This window comes from Trichoplusia ni, chromosome 6 (assembly GCF_003590095.1).
Source record: "Trichoplusia ni isolate ovarian cell line Hi5 chromosome 6, tn1, whole genome shotgun sequence".
Classification (NCBI taxonomy): Eukaryota; Metazoa; Arthropoda; class Insecta; order Lepidoptera; family Noctuidae; genus Trichoplusia; species Trichoplusia ni.
Genome location: NC_039483.1, coordinates 8,752,627 through 8,769,216, shown reverse-complemented (window position 1 = coordinate 8,769,216; position 16,590 = coordinate 8,752,627). Strand labels below are relative to the sequence as shown.

The 16,590-nt window shown below is 34.8% G+C and overlaps 2 protein-coding genes across 2 annotated transcripts; one reads left to right on the top strand and one right to left on the bottom strand.

Moving 5' to 3' along the window:
* Positions 1-781: 781 nt before the first annotated feature.
* Positions 782-6,258, top strand: LOC113494760. The gene is made up of 5 exons (XM_026873212.1): positions 782-1,226; positions 2,413-3,869; positions 4,150-4,354; positions 4,447-4,622; positions 4,853-6,258. Exons 1-5 carry the CDS (start codon positions 1,100-1,102, stop codon positions 5,696-5,698), a joined length of 2,811 nt encoding a protein of 936 aa, XP_026729013.1. The 5' UTR covers positions 782-1,099; the 3' UTR covers positions 5,699-6,258.
* A 1,231-nt stretch (positions 6,259-7,489) lies between these two features.
* Positions 7,490-16,446, bottom strand: LOC113494759. The gene is made up of 5 exons (XM_026873211.1): positions 15,947-16,446; positions 10,648-12,080; positions 10,110-10,314; positions 9,398-9,573; positions 7,490-8,516 (listed from the first exon to the last, which is right to left on the bottom strand). Exons 1-5 carry the CDS (start codon positions 16,071-16,073, stop codon positions 7,635-7,637), a joined length of 2,823 nt encoding a protein of 940 aa, XP_026729012.1. The 5' UTR covers positions 16,074-16,446; the 3' UTR covers positions 7,490-7,634.
* Positions 16,447-16,590: the final 144 nt, after the last annotated feature.

Below are 16,590 nucleotides of genomic sequence, written 5' to 3'. Positions count from 1 at the left end.
TAACAACATTACACTTAGTATTAAATTATTTAAATTATTACCTTGAAATTAGTGCCGAAAAGATAGCTAATGTAAATTGTATGATGTACAATGCTCCAAAGTGGCTTTCTCTTTATGTGTGAATGAATTCTGAAAGTATGATCAAGGATCCCATGTTATATAAATCTAAAATGATGTAAGTAAATACATCATTTTTTCAATACATAAACCTTGATTCAGAATAGTCGTGAGTAATGATATAATTATCCGTTATGGTAAACAAGGTTTCTCTGCTTCTACTGAAAAGATTTCGAGAGTTCTTTTACTAATAGAGTCACGTTACTTGCACATGCATGGGCTGCGCTGAATGGGTTAAGCGACAAAAAAGTAAAGTTTAAACATTTCTATGGTCTTTCCCATGTCGAAGTCCTACCTACAACCTTAGCAGGTCGTAAGGAGACTGCTATTCGATATGCTATGAGACCCAATATCCAAATGCATTTGTGGCTTAGGTCAGGAAAGTAAACAAAACTTATGTCCCATATTTGTTCTGAAACCGACCCGACGCGACGTATTGTTTCGCTACTTACTTCTTAAGCCTCCTTATAAATGGGCCTTTTTCCTTATTGCCATATTGTTGCTGACTCTATTCAAGTGTTCTAACAAACTGTATCAATCTTAACTAAGTAATAAAAATTATACTTGCTTGCAATATTTGTATACCTAAGGTGCTTTTCAAATAAATAATTTCCCCATATATTTTATTACATCAAGTGTACGTAGGATGTGGTGATTAAGAGGGAGGAGCGTATCAGGGTCATGATAAACTAGAGTTGCGGCCTTCATACAATGTTACTTGTGATGAATAATAGGGCATTTAGTTAAGGTTACTTAACAGAGCATTTTTAAAAGCAGAGTGCTGCTGGTCCCCTTTATCCCAATGATCCTTGTTTTTCTCAGTCGGAATTAATCCTCACCTGACGGATGATTGTAATAAAAACATTCGGCTATGATACGGCACTTTTATGTTATTTAACCACGTTATCAAATCAGAACTGATAACAATGAAATTTTAGTCGTACTTAGACAAAATGTGTTAGTATCCTCGGCGAACGAAAAGATGGAAGTAGAAAAACATTTTCGAAAGTTTAAATTACTTTTGGATTACGTATTTGAAGGGAAAGTGGTGTTGGATGAGAGAAATATAGAGCAACTACTGTATTTTCTGGAGAACGAAAATGATAAATGTAAGTGTTTTTCGTCGCAAGGCAAGTGGCTTAGTGAATTTATGAAATGCATTTGTAATCATTACATTTCAGTTTAAGTGTTTTCATAAATGTTTTTGTTGTGATTATTCTATTCTTGTGCAAAACTAAATATTTTTTCATAAACCTTTTACGAATGTACGATTTGTGTATCATAAGTTTCTGATCTTAGAAAAAGAAATGCAGTATTGTGGTATTGCGCAGCTATTTGTATAGGTGTGTGATTAATAATGCAATTAGCTGGTTTCCGCGGGATAGCTTGTCATAAGCAATTATTAAGTATAATTGCGGATGTTTTGAACTCTGCAATTGGCTAACCATTGTTGGCATTTTCCGTGCTTGGCCAGCCCTTTATATAATCTGCTAAGCCATGTAACCAATTGCCATACTTGCTGTAGAGAACAAATCTTATCTATATTAATTACTTACTCACGACAGTGTAATAATTTATTTTGTAAGGATTGAAAATGTATTAGTGGTTAATTTAATTAAAACCAAAGTACGATTCCAAACAAGACATCGAGTCGTACTAGAATGTCTAAACAGTTGCATCAGCGAAAATCTGTCATTAATTAGGTGATTTCAGCTTCTGACTTATGGCCTAACCTAGGTGTACGGTCCGTCTGACTCTGAAAATATTTAATAGGGCACTGATCCTGTATTTTACTGTACTGTATCTACTGATCCTTGATTTTAACTCAAAAATAATTGAAAGCGAACAAAAAAATGTCGTCCCCATCTTAATTATGGCATAAATGTCTAAATACAATCAAACCTGCATTTCAAGTCATAATACTAAACTTGCAAATTAATGACATTTCAGTCTTTACGTCTTTGCAATCTTTCTAGTAACGAAGAGGCTAGCCGTTAGAGGGCTAAAGTAATGGCATTATTTTGTTAGTCAATCCGCCGTAATGGCAAAAATCGTGTTTCAAAGGCTACCAGACAAAAAATCTCAAACAACAATCCGAGGGCCTGCCTACAGCCAGTCTTAAAGCGAGACAGTTTACGGTGAAGAACGGCGTCTCTTTTCTACAACAGTAAAAATATTACTTAAAGCGGTGATGGAAGGTCCTTAGTGCCGGCATGCAACCATAATACATAGATCATATAGCATATATGGTATGCTGTATGATCTATGTATTGTATTTTATGTTTTTTATTCCAGGTCCCGGTGAAAAGGTTCTTGACACACCAAGATTTTCAGATCTCATATTCGAAGCAATCAAAAACATTCCAAATGCAACTACATCAGTCACCACTTTTCTCATTGAAATTGTTAGAATTTTATTCAAGAATGAACTACAGTTTAGCAAGTTGCAGATGCAAGGCTTTCAAAAATCAACCATACAGTATTGTATCATCGGTGTTTTAGAACCGAAAATCCCACCTCCTGGCCTTCAGTTAGTGTGCATCAAGTTAGCCTCAGCACAGATAACACACTGCTCGGGAATTAGATTGGTCATGGAAAATAAAGTTTGGAAGTCCATATTGTGCAGCAGCATCCACGAGAGACCGCGACATATTGCTAATGCAGCTTACAAATTTATTTCTCAATTAATTCTCAAACTAAGCGACTACAAATTGGAGTCAGATTTGACAGAAGTGTTAGGATATATCGTAAAACCTTTAACGTCTAGTGAATATTTGCAACTAGAAGTGATAGATCCAGAGACTGACAAACTTCTTTCGGAAAAAGTTAGAACTTACCTGAACGCTTTGCTAGTGATACTGACAGATTCAGGGGACTCAGATAACACTCTAGTTGTGAATCTATTAAGATCATATTTCTTGATTGATCACCCTTTATATACTATTATGCTCTCGACCCGATTTACTGAATTTACAATTTTATTAAATGACATAAACCACCGGTATTTTTATGCAACGTTTAAGCACATGTTATTTTCAGGCAAAACAGAAGAATTTTGCAATGAATTAGTAGCTTACTATCATAACACTATGAAATTATGTATAAGAAAACGAGAAATGCGACCTATCACGGACTTTTGCATAAAATATATGGTATTTTGGTCAAATTTTGAAAAGATGCATAAGGATCGATTTCAGTTTCCACTAACTTTTGAAAGGAATGGACACAAATTGGTAGTATCGAATCAATTACTTGCGCACTTGTTAGCACCACTTTTACATTTTACTTATTATAATCAGCCTCCGAATAAATCGAACACCAGCAGAACATTTGAAGACTTCATAGAAGAATCGAATCGAAACGTTTTAGATACCGTGTCAGATCACATATTATCAACGTGCTATTTAATGAAAACTCTTTTTGAAACTCTTGATCTAAAACAAGTAGTGATCGAAACAGCCAAAGAGTTATTCAGACTTAAAAATCATCTATCAAATTCACAAGCCGGGATGCTTTTCCAAAGTCTGTATCATGCAATAAATATCTTTATAGTTTCGGATGGGGAAGGGAAACTAATCCTTAACGAGAACAGAATACGGAGTACTGAAGATGAGAAGCTGTTATCCCTTCTCCTAGACTTGATACGCATGTTGCTAAAAGATCACAATATATCCTGGTACGAAAACGTGGAAATCGTCAGTCTTCAACAAGGACTCATGAACTTATTGAAACAAGACATCTTAAATACAAAAGTAAGTTTTGTTGCTTTCATTATTTTTCCTGTTTACTCGCCTAAAGTTTGTAGGTACCTGATGAAGTAACCATATTTATCAGTGTCGCATACATAATATGATATTTTGAAGACGAATTTAAGATTTGATTTATAATGCCTGGGTTTCCTAAAACTTATTTTGTAGTCAATAAACTATTTAATATCTTAATGAATACATTTTCGATTCTGATTAAATGGACAATCAGTACCCATGGAAAAATCATCAATAACTTTAATTAATAAACATACGAATTTTGCAGCAAGTGATCAAAGTATTAGATCTGATCGACATTTGCGTGAAGAAGTTCCTGTCGCCAAACATGACACTTCTAGTTGAGAGCCGTCAGGACAGCACCCTGAACGAGATAGGAGCGCTCATGAAGACATACCTGCAACATGACGACTGGGAAGTGAAAGATTCTGCACTCAGCCTGCTTTATAGCTGCATTGACGTAGCTTATATTAGTAAGTAACTCGTCAAATAACCAGGCGGGAAATAAGTGAGACAGTTTGTACAAACGGCCTAGAACTTACTTAAACATTTCGAATAATTACAGAATATACTCCCCTGCAAAAAATAATCCGAGACGATAATCTTGTGTGCATGGCCGCGCAATTGGCGATTTCTGATCAGGAATGCTATGTGCAGAGCGCGAGTCTTAAATGCTTGACAGCTGCCACCAGGATCGAAAGCGTATGGAAAAGCGTGATCAATGCATACCCTCACTTAAGCGTAAGTTTTATACATACACATTTTACAAGCTTTATCAAAAGCATACATTCATTAGGTAACGAAATCATATTATTTGAATATAAAGCACGGTTACCGCTCCTACAAGTTCACGACGACGAGATCAAAACCAACTCTTTCTTCTATGTTTTTTGAACAGAACTTTCCTATCTATATGAATTAAGAAATTATCTAGGCTGGTTATAATATTAATTTAAGTCATTCCTTTTCAGTTGCTCTTGGTCTACATATTAAAAAACAATCCAGAAGGAATGGTGCGAAAAGAAGCAGCCCTTGTTTTGGTCGGGATTTACCTAAATCAGAAGGTGACCCAGAATTTTCTGAAATCCTTGTACGAAGTTATGATGTCGGCCGCGTTAGACGACTTGCATTCAGACGTGCAGCTAGCAGCCCTAACCTTTTGGTGCAATGTTATGAAAAACCAACTCGCTCTTCGGGGAATGCTCGATGGGAAGTTCCCACCAGTAACATTTTCTAGAGAAAAGAGAAAAATTATAACCCTGAACCGCCAAGAGATTGCACGACAACTAACTTTTATTTTGAACGATTTGTCTTCGTCGGGTTGTTTCACAGTTCTCCTCGAATGTATGGATGAGATAAACGACATAGAAATCATACAGACTGCACACTTCCTGGCAAATTACCTGATGGAAATACTCGACACGTACAAATTTGAAAAAGTTGAAGATAACAATAGGATACCGACACCACCACCTGAACAAAATATAGCAAAAGACAAAGAACAAGAGATGGCCATGGATTTATCATACGAAACGAGTAGTGGAGAATTTAGGAATAAGATTATTGATGAAATATTGAGTGTGAATCAAAGTGAGCTTATTATGAATATGCATGACAAGTATGATGAAATAAAAACGGAAGCAATGGATGAGGACTACAAAAGTTTTGGCAAGCGGAGACCACTGGTGCATCCCAATAAGTTTATTGAAACTTTCAGGAATACAGATTATTTGACCATCATAAAAAATAAGAAAAATTGGAATGCTGACGTCCACAGTAGCTTTGATGGTCTTTTAGATGACTTACTAGATATCTAGGTCAAAATGCCAATGTAACTTAATGTTACTCATGTGGACAGCCAATTTACTAGAATTTTCTTGAGTGGATTAACTGAAGACTAAATAACCTTTGTTAACGTACGTTGAGACCAGAAAGAATGACTTGGTATAATATCAATGATGTTTCTGACCCTGTGGTGAAGTTTACGATGGTAAATATCACTTTAAGGAGAACAGACAGACACCTTAAATAATAAAATACAATAAGCACGAACGCTTACTTTTTTAAAAATCTATAAATTGTTTCGTTAACTATTACTTAGTTTTTGATTCACTGTAAAAAAATATAACAAGGGCGGGCAAAGACCCAGCCAATCAGCCTTTTTAGAAACAAAGTATTTCTGTTATTTTGATTGTGATACAAAGTGAAATATACTATTTATATAAATATAGTTTAATTAGCTTTTTTTAGATGTTTCCTCCTAATAATTGTCAACAAAATAGTACATAATATCCACATAAATGTGTGTGCATTAAAAATGCCATTAATTAAATATTACCGAATTTCACTACATTAAATACATTCGTCTCATAGAAAACACAGAGGCAATTTTATTATCAATCTTATTTTATGACGTCAGTACCAAGGTAAAGTGTAGTATGAATAAATTCAAAATGGAGTATGTATTAATGACATAGCAATTTACAGCTACAGCTTTAGGATGACAGGACATTTTTCAAAATATTATCAGTTGATAAAGATATGCGGTTAGCTACTGATTCACTTAAAACATGTTAGTATTAAGTGTTAAGCCAATGACAAAACGGATACCAAAATTTTAACAAGTTCATATATTTTTATAGTAACTATCGTGAGACTGATTAATTATTGAATTATACACTCCCGATAAATACGCGTGAGTAAACCGTTGCATCATTATTTTAATAAGTTTATTACTGCCCGTATTGTGAGATACCGAGTCACTTGACTGAAGTATACATTAAATATTTATTTATTTATATAACAAATTATTTAAAAGAGGTTGCTTATAGTCATATTCTAACTGCAGTTTATCTACTGTGCAAAATGCACGGTAGATAAACTCGTTGCTTTTCTTAACACCTACCTTTTGAATGTAGCTTCTCCAGCGCGTACCTTTAGCTTTTCCATACGACGCTCAAGTAAATTCCTGATAAGTGTTGAGAGCCTGTTCAGAATGAAAATGTGGGGTAACCGCACGTAGTATTCCGGCCAGGGCCAGATTTACAAGGTATACTGAAAATGAGTTGTGGACAGGAATTCCCACTCACCGAAACCATCAACACCAATTTAAAATGTATATTGACATAAAAGGTCCACTTGTCATGATGACTTGCTGTTTAAATTTTTAAAGAAATTTATTTGTTTAGCTAATCTGTAAATATCTTATTTTTATCAGAGATACGAGATTATTGCAGGTTTCAGCATAAGAACTGAAATAGTTCTGTGAAACCTGAATATTTTTTTCAGCACTCAGGTAAATACTTACAGACTGAAAACTAATTTGTAGACGCAAGTGACGTCATAAATGCCATCCTTAACTGTCATCAGATTTAGCAGTCTTCTCAAGTTAATTCGGGAATTTCAAAATACGCGACGATTTATTTATTTTTTTCAATTCTGAGTCAAATTTTAGCTACTGCACACAGTTTTCACCCCTAAAGTATAAAAAATAAAGACTATTTTTAAAGTCAATTGATTACAGCACAGTCAAAGCGCTTGAAGTTCCATACTAAAAAATTAAAAAATCGATGTTATACAGGTGGAACATCTAAAATAAAAACACTGAATACTTCTAACGCAACATGGTACTTTATATCAAATAATATTATGTAAGTTTATACATGTTATTGATTCTTCAATCAATTAAAGAAGTAAATTGTATACAAAAATATAATCTCTCAATTACATATAATTTCAGATTATGCTCTTACATTAGTAACAATCTAAGGAGTTAGCTTCCAGATTATTTTCGTACAAGCCGAGGACGTCATCCAGTAACGAGGCATAACTTCGTATACCATCATTCCATATTCTTTTTTCTTCTATAATCTGTTTAAAATCTGTGTTCTTTATAAACGTCGTGAATAAGTATGGCGAAGCAAATTTCACGAGTTTAACTTTCGGTTTTAGATTTGATTCTTTTGTCTCAGGTTGTAAGGACATGTGTCTTTCGTATATATTAGCCAGTAGGTTGACATCGTCGGCGTTCAGTATGTCATCGATAACATTTTCTTGGTTTTGCCCGACATCCATGTTAACGGAATCATCAACGATTTCTTTTTCCTGTTTGATATGGCACAGTAGCTCCTCTACACTAGTAACGTCGCCTTCCCTAGGCGCCAAGCTCTCAAGCACTTTGTACTTATTCAGAATCTCGTATAGCTCCATTGATGTGGTGAGCGTGGCATCCATGATTTCCACTTCAGTGTCATCGCTCAGTAATGTGACGAAGACTGTCAAGCACCCGATAGCTGCTAGTTCGTCTAATGTTTTAAGTAACCGTTTGTGTATTTCGGCTTCATTCAGTGAGACAATTTTTCTCGATTCCTTAGAAAATGTAACTGGAGGAAACGTCCCATCCAGCATGCCTTGTCCATTGAGTAGTGACTGATAGACAATTTTCCAGAACCTGAGAGCACTGATCTGGACTTCCCAGTGGAAGTCTGTGAGTGTGGCGGACACCATGTGTTCGTACAGGGTTTGTTTGAAAGCCGGCGTCATTTTGAGGTTTTGATATAAATCGCAAAGAACGTTGCAAGCTTCTTTCCTAACAATGCCTTCTTGATTGTCGCGGAGGATAGTCAGCAAGCGATCCTGGAATTAAATTGGTTTTTATGTTTAGACAACACGATTGGACTTGACAAAATGAAAAAACCAAACATATGACAAAAAGATTGTTAGTCAGGTAACTAAACCTACTGTAACATTGAAATATAAAAACTTTCGAATGTAAGATTTTAACAGGTTTACTCACAGGTTATTATATAAACTTCTATTTGGTAAACCAATAATGGAAGATAGCTGTGCTCTTAACCTACACCAGCGCACTAAGATCAATATGCATTGTTAAAACAGTATTAATGCCTGACAATTTTTGTCAGCAAATACACCATCTGACGCTTCTACACGAACACATAAGGCACTAGTTTTTCGCGCGACCCCTACCTGTCGTGACCTCATGATTACTGGTACGACCGAGTTTGGATCTAGTCCGAACTCTCATTTATTCCGTTTTTCGTTAAATTTTCAAATTCAAACTACAAGCATATCTATAAATTAGTACAAATCATACAATCTTAGTACAAACCTATGAAGTTTCTTGCCGGACCTTCACTATTTTTGAACTGCGCACCTAGAGTCACTAGTTTTATAATTTAACGTTATTCTCAAGTGCCTGTTTTAGGACGACTAGAAATAAAAACGTAGACATACTGATTCGTACAGTCCTAAGTCATATTTTTCATGTTGTTTTGTGTAAACAGTGTGTAAGTGTTCAAAGCAGTGTTGTAAATGCAAAAAAGAATAATGAGCAGTAAGGAAAACATAACTCAGGTGCCCAAGTAGCGGCGAGATGGACTGGGTTAAAGTTTCACCCCGGAAGAAAGGGAAGTTTCTAATGTGATAATTTGAATTGAGGGGCCTCGATTCAAGTACTTTGCAAGTGTGAAGATAAGCAACATTTATTGAATCCTTACCAGCATATCAGGGTACTCGGCAGTCAGCTGTTCCCAGAAGGCGTTGACCCGACTCGCCTGCGCGACACACTTGAGAGCCGATACTTGTACGTACGCCTCGTAGTCGTTGAATGCGACCGTCGCAGACAGGTTTATTAAATTATTCTCCAGAAGCAGCTTTTGGAATGAAGGAAACTCTGGAAACAGAAGAGAGTACTTTGAATTCGATATTCTAAACCTTTTGTTGCTGGTCGATTTTTTAATCGCATGCCTGATATTTAGGACTTCAGGAAAACTTTACTTCGATTTGAATAAGATTCTACATCCGAGTTTACAAAAACATTATTCCGATTAAAAATTAATTCATCAATCAACTTACGAGTTTAAATCTAAGATAGATCTATGACTGAATGAACTAACTTTTGAAAGTATAAAACAGTGTTAGCCCAACACGTGGTGTTTTATATTGTAATTGTGGTTTAGGCATTTGGCTTTAAGGTTAAAATTTTGTGGAACTCTCCACGACACAGACATTAGAAACATAAGTGCCTGGACTCTTGGTTTTAAAATGCTTTTTTTACGAGCTAAAATTATACAGTACAAATCACTAGAGTTTTTAACCATTCTTAGACTCAGCGGAGCCTAATTAAAAAATCACTTATTTTACATAACCCTAAAATATGAGTTCGTATTCCCTCTGAGACCTGTGCCACGATTCACATCCAACACTTACTTATGTAAGAGATCTCGGTGCACACAAGCAGCAGTTCGAGCGCCGTGTCCCGGATCTCCCAGTTACGGTCCTGCATCTTCATGTAGATCAGCTTGCCGAGCTCGTCGATCGCGGTCCCTGGCTGAGAGTCCATGAGCAACGACAGATTCGGCTGAAGGAACTTCTTGACTGTTAATCCAATCACTTTCAAAGATACTACCACGAACTGGAAAGAGATAATATGGTATTATTATACTATAGTCACAAATTAATTAATCAATTTAAAGGTTTTTTTTCTTTGACAAAACTATTTTCAGACGATAGATGGAACCGACACAGGTTAAACAACAGCAAAGACATGACAAAAAAAGAATTACAATAAAAATATTTAAAAGCCCAACAGTTACCCAGTGAGAATCTTGTAAATTGCCGAAAATATTTTGGTCCATTAGTTCGAGAGCGACGATGACACAGACGGATGTCGAATTTATCACAAGCCTCTTTACTGCGTCGGGGGTTAAAATTATAGTAGTGTATTTAAAAAAATATTTGGACTCACCTTACAACTTAAGTTAGGCCTCTTCAAAATATTGAACACAACATTATACAAACAGACAATTTCCAAGCTCTCATGCCAGTGTATGTTTCGATGCGTTACTAAAGCCAATACGCTGTCCATGACATACGTCATCACCAAGTTCTTTTCTTCAGTTTCTTCAAATATCTCTTCGGACTTAAAATCTCCGTAAACATCTATGGGATTGTATTCTTGGAGTAAGTGGAATAAGGCTTGGAACACAAAGTTTGCTTGCGCATCATTGAAATGCTCCTTTAAATTAACAAGCTTTTTAACACTGTGTAGGATGATAGACATGGTGTCGGACTCCACGGTTAAGTCCCGCATAGCGTAAGCAGCTCTCGCGGTATGCTCACACGACTGCTCTAAGATCCTGTCGATATAATCAGAAACCCTCTCATGACTCAGTACCGTAAAAGTTTTTCTGTATGTCACAAATACTAAAATAGGTACAATGAATACAATCAATGTTTGATTTCTCATTTTAATTTGTCGTTCTGGATTATCGCATACTACTTCGGGGTCATTGACTTTCCATATAGAGTTCCAAATGATACAACAAGCTGCACAATAATCTAGTATCAATGTTGCGCTTCGACGCTGCACAAAGTTTTGAATCATATTGAAGTTCCCCGCAGCAACGTCGAGAAAATCCTCGTGGACGTACTGAGCTCCCGGCACTAAGGGTTTTACAAGGAACAGCTTTGCCAGCGTCGTCCAAAATAGTAACTTTACCGTTGCCAAAGTAGTGTCATCTCTTCGAATTCGTTCGGTCACTACGTATAAGTGCGAGTTTAGTTTGTACTCTCGTATCAGCACACTCATCAGCAAACTCGGAGTCTGTATTCGATTATCTTTGCTGGCAACAGCCAGGAGTATATTCAATGATGGTCCTATTGAGTCACATATCTCATCTTCTTGTTCATCAGTGAGCGACTGAACATTTATTAAGTCATGTTTACTAATAGCTTGTAATATAAGACCGGTTATAATCCTTACGTTAGGTAAATCATCCAGATCATTAAGTTTCCAAAGAAATTCGGCCATAAATTTACATATTTGCCTTTCAACAAAGACGGTCGATTTCTCATTGCATAAATTGAGTATTTCTTTCCATACCCCAGATTCCAAAAGCCACGACATGCCTGAGTTGTGTTTAACAATGCTTAGGGCTACTTCCATGTACGCTACTCTTATACTAGGGTTAACCTTAGGACTGCATACTTCTTCGAATCCCGCGCGAATTCTGTCACCCTGCCTTGCAAATATTTTAGCGAAATGTAATTCTTTTTGTGAGGCATGAGCAAGAACCCTTATGAGAAACACCTTAACGGTATTGTGAACCGTGTTGATATGATCTAACGATTCTGTGATCAGATCTGATATTACAGGCCCCCGACACAAGAACAAAATATCTGAAACAATGAGAAATTAAATTAGAAAAAGAATACCGACGAATTGAAGTCTCTTTTGAAGTCGGTTAAAAAAGAAAATTGTATTCTGCGTGTTCATAAGTGCTTGGTTAAGTATAGTAGTGATGGACATAGAGATACTCTATTAGACTTTTATTATTACTCATCTTAAAGTACATAATGTACAAACACGTTTTAGGCGTTCTAATTGTTGAATTTATGAGCTGGAAATTACCGATACAAACTTCAACTTTTTGTAGATACTTATTATATTACCATATCTACAAAAAGTTGAACTTTGTGTTCGCTCTGCAAAAGTTTAAGGAAAACCCATGTTTGGACGATGGCACCATAAGATTATTTTTTCTATAATTCGGTATGACATTATACGCGAGTATATAGCTCAGGAAAAATATTATTTAATGTAAAGCGTTATATACCTTGTGAACCCAATCTTTTTTCTTTCAAACTACAAGGTTGTGAAAGGAAATTTTCAACTCTAAAAAACATTAAAAGTAAATTGTAATTGCAAACTTGCTTGTAATTACAAGTGCTTAAAATTGCAAAACTAGGGAGACTAGTAGTTTCCTATTTAAATACTTGTATGCTTTAATGAAACGGCAAAATATGTAATACCTACGTATAATTAAATTGCCATCTTTTGTACCATATCTTTTGCTAATAAGAATATTTGATTTGACCTGACGATGACTCGTAAAGTGGGGTCTGATTAAAAGTCATTGCGATAACAATAATTTTAAGACGTCTCTAGTATTATTTTAAATATTATTATATTAAGACATTTCTTGCCTTGGAAAGAAAAACAATAAAAGAGAAAGGCTTTTGCCGAAAAGTCATCATGGAGTTTTAATAATCGCGTGACCCCGTGGACTCCATTAAAATGACCGGGTATTTTCTAATGAAGTTATAAAGTACAAACGTGATTGAAAAGAGATTCAAGTTCTAATAAAAGACATTTTACTAAAAGTTTTTTTTATGCTTATTCCCTTTTTAAATTATATTTTATTGTTATTTTGGTAAAGAATAATATTCTAAAACATTACCCAAAACACACAGGCACTAGCCACGTGTTACGATTGGACCAACAAAATATAAATATAATTATCGTTCTCACAAGGTCATCCCGATTCTCGCCGTATGATCGTGGACCGAGTTTAATGTTTAAGAACCGGTGTTTAAAAAGATCAGTCTCAAAGTCCGTCGCAAGATAAACTAGTATTGTCCAAGACCATGGCGTCATCTAAGCATTTGCATACCATATTCAATATTATCTCGCTGAGGAATTGTGTAAACAAACCGTAAAATTGAATTAACGGCCACTTAACTTTCCAAGTTGGTAATTTACACCTAAAATAAATAAATAATTTATTCTATCCGTTAAAACAATTTGCACAAAAACATTTCAAAAATAGTTTAAAGATAAAAAGGTTCGATCCCAACGCAGGCAATGTAAAAATGTAACTTTCTTAATTATTCAAACCCCACTGACGAACGGTTCAGGAAAACGTCGTAAGGAAAATTGGCAAATATCGAAATCGCCAGCCTGCAGTATGCTGGCATCGTGATCAATGCCCACCCCCTTCCCTATACTGGAACTGACGGGAAGAGGCCTGCGTCCAGCAGTGGGATTTATATAAAAACTGTCATTCAAGTATTAAGAATCCGAATTCATAAAATATTAAAATAAATACTGGGTCTATTTTCCCTGTTATCAATGTAGGTAGATGATAATTACGCAAATTCTTTTGGACTTATGTTTATGTTTCAATAGGGGTCTACTAAATATAATGAATGACTCATAATGATAAAAAAAAGATTTGTCATCATTTCTTTCTTGAACATTCAAGTTCGGTTATTTATTTGAAAATATGCATCGTCATTATAAGGAAGGAAGATGTTAATGTCAAAGACCACATTTGTAGATGTTGTTAACCGACTTAGAAATTAAGCCACCATAACGGTGGCTAAAATTATTGCAGTTTTCTTGAGAGGAAAATATTACATCAAGGTTACATCATAATTTTAATCATTTTTTTTATCTCGTATCACAAGTGTTTGTGCCACGCATGGGTGTTTCGTGCCACACCCTCATTCTCTTGTTAAAAATAACAACAATAGACTACCATTTAGCAGTAAGACGGTTTTAGAGTTCCATATCTAAAGTGTAAGAACGTATTTTATTTGCAAATTTGTTTTTCCTAAGCTTGTTTTGCAAAAATTTGTTTTTATAAGCTTTGGCACTGAGGAAATATAATTTTCTAATTTCGTCCACAACCATTTTCGCAACGCGTCGCCGGATTCGATCCCGATTTGAAACAAATGTTTGTGTTTACAGGAAAATGAAACAAGAAGGCACAATAGATTTGTGCTGTGTTAGACAGATTGGTTTTGCCATATCCATTGTTTCAAGACAAATGTTTCAATTATATGTATTAAATTAACTTAAACTTATAAATTATCATAATATATAAAGGATTTAACAGGAAATTTTCACGTGCGGTTTGATAGGCAGTCCATTCTAATATGAATTCACTAAGCGAGACTGAAAGGCATTATTAAATTAGAGATAATATTTATTTGCATTAAGTAAGTCCACAAGGCATATGTATGTATATTTAAAGCAAGGTGACTTAACTACCTCCTCATCTAATTGTTTGCTCATGACTGACCAATGTGAAGTGTACTACCATACACTTTTTGTTGCAAAAATTCTTAACAGGTCCAGATTTCCATAAAGACTTCCTCTATACAGATTTGTGTATATAATTATTATACAAAGTTAAATTACATAGTTCTGTGATTACTCAAGTCATCTTGCCTATAAAGTTTTTCTGAATAGGGACAATAATAGCTCATGATGTCATTCAGAACACTTGCTTAGACATGAAATTGATTATAGCTGTTCTCTAAAAATTTTCATGTTAATAAAAGACCAATAAAAATGTGTTAATTTAATTAAAGTAGTTCACACAATGTAGGAGTTGAGCAAGAGTTGATTGTTTATTGCAGTAGTTTGCAATGCTAGCCCATAGTCCCTACAACGAGGGAAGGTTGGAGGACTCCGGTTATAATAGCCATTAAAAGTCTGGCTAAAATCTCTATAAGTACCTCTCCCCAGGGCAGAGAAAGTCCATGAGAAAAAAGAATTCTTTATCTTTTATGTTTGGATATCATCAACCTTTTACAGTATTGGTACATACATATAATCATAAACATTGATTAACAGTGTGTGTACAGCGTGTAGTTTACAGTGAGATGTGCTAATGTCTAAAAGTGATACTTGAACAGGATTTGTTATGGGTGCCATACCCAAAGGATAGCACAATATATTGATTTTTTTTTTCAGGAACCTGTTATGACCATGGTTATATATGGGTATAGGGTCATATATATGTCAGCATGGTTCTCATGATCAGGATCCTATACATGCCAAATACATGCTTTCTTCTTTATTTTCTTAGCAATGGCAATAGTATGAAATCTTTGTGGCCTGTTTAATCACTTATTGAAGTAAAGCACATGTCTATAATTAACAGAAAATTCTATTTGCAGGAGGGTGGAAAGAAGAGATACTTCAGACCTCTAAATAACAATATTAATAATTTTTGTCTTTAGCTGCATAGTTTTTAATCTGAATTAATTATATTTCTGGGCATGAGGAAAATTATTAATTGACTAACAAATTTAAATTCAACAAGACAGATAAGGTATATACTATTAAAGAACTATTAATTTGTATAGATAACTAAGACTGAAACATTAGTTCTTGCGTCTCGCTTGTTTGACTTGTTGAACTACGATCGTATCTCATTGTTTTTTGTAGATATTTATAGAAAGATAAGACTTACCCGGATCGGTGCATTGTGATAATTTGTTCAAAAGCCCGTCAGCGTAATAACTATTCAATACATAGTTTGGCTCCACAAGTTTTTCAAATAACAATTTTGTTTTATTTTGTGTCCTGAGAAAATCCATTTTCAATAGTATTATCTCGGTTAAAGAAAATAAACAAACTTATCTATTTTAGTTTCCCCTTAAATTAATATTACAAATTCACAACATTAACCAATATTAATTAATCTGTTCTCTCTACAAACATGTACCAGAACCTAAATAGTCTTCCAATAAAAGGAAGTCAAGTACTATATAACCGTATGAGAGCCTTTAATAACCCACATCACAAAGTAAATTGTGAACGAATTCGTATCATATTTGTTTATGCAACGATACCATTCGTGTGGAGTGGGAGAGAGATTCACAATTATCAATCAAACTGTCAGTCAAGTCAAGTGTCAGACTTTGTAAAAAGGTAGAAATGGTAGAATAAATAAGCGTACAGTACACATCAGCGATATTACTAAATTCAAGATTAAGGTAATTAAAAAATTCCCAAAAGTAAATAACTAAAAAGAAGGTAAAAATATAACGTTACATTCCATTTAATGTTGTAATATTTTTATAGTAACAAAAAAGACATAATTAAAAGAAAAAG

Bases quoted from the DNA above. Each gene is read 5' to 3' on its own strand.
- LOC113494759 (XM_026873211.1), bottom strand. From the start codon at position 16,073: ATGGATTTTCTCAGGACACAAAATAAAACAAAATTGTTATTTGAAAAA. The intron at 10,315-10,647 runs GTGAGTCCAAAT...ATCTCTTTCCAG, and splicing joins GGCCTAACTTAAGTTGTAAG to TTCGTGGTAGTATCTTTGAA. The intron at 8,517-9,397 runs GTAAGGATTCAA...ATTTAATTCCAG, and splicing joins CCGAGTACCCTGATATGCTG to GATCGCTTGCTGACTATCCT.
- LOC113494760 (XM_026873212.1), top strand. From the start codon at position 1,100: ATGGAAGTAGAAAAACATTTTCGAAAGTTTAAATTACTTTTGGATTAC. The intron at 1,227-2,412 runs GTAAGTGTTTTT...TTTTTATTCCAG, and splicing joins GGAGAACGAAAATGATAAAT to GTCCCGGTGAAAAGGTTCTT. The intron at 4,623-4,852 runs GTAAGTTTTATA...ATTCCTTTTCAG, and splicing joins ATGCATACCCTCACTTAAGC to TTGCTCTTGGTCTACATATT.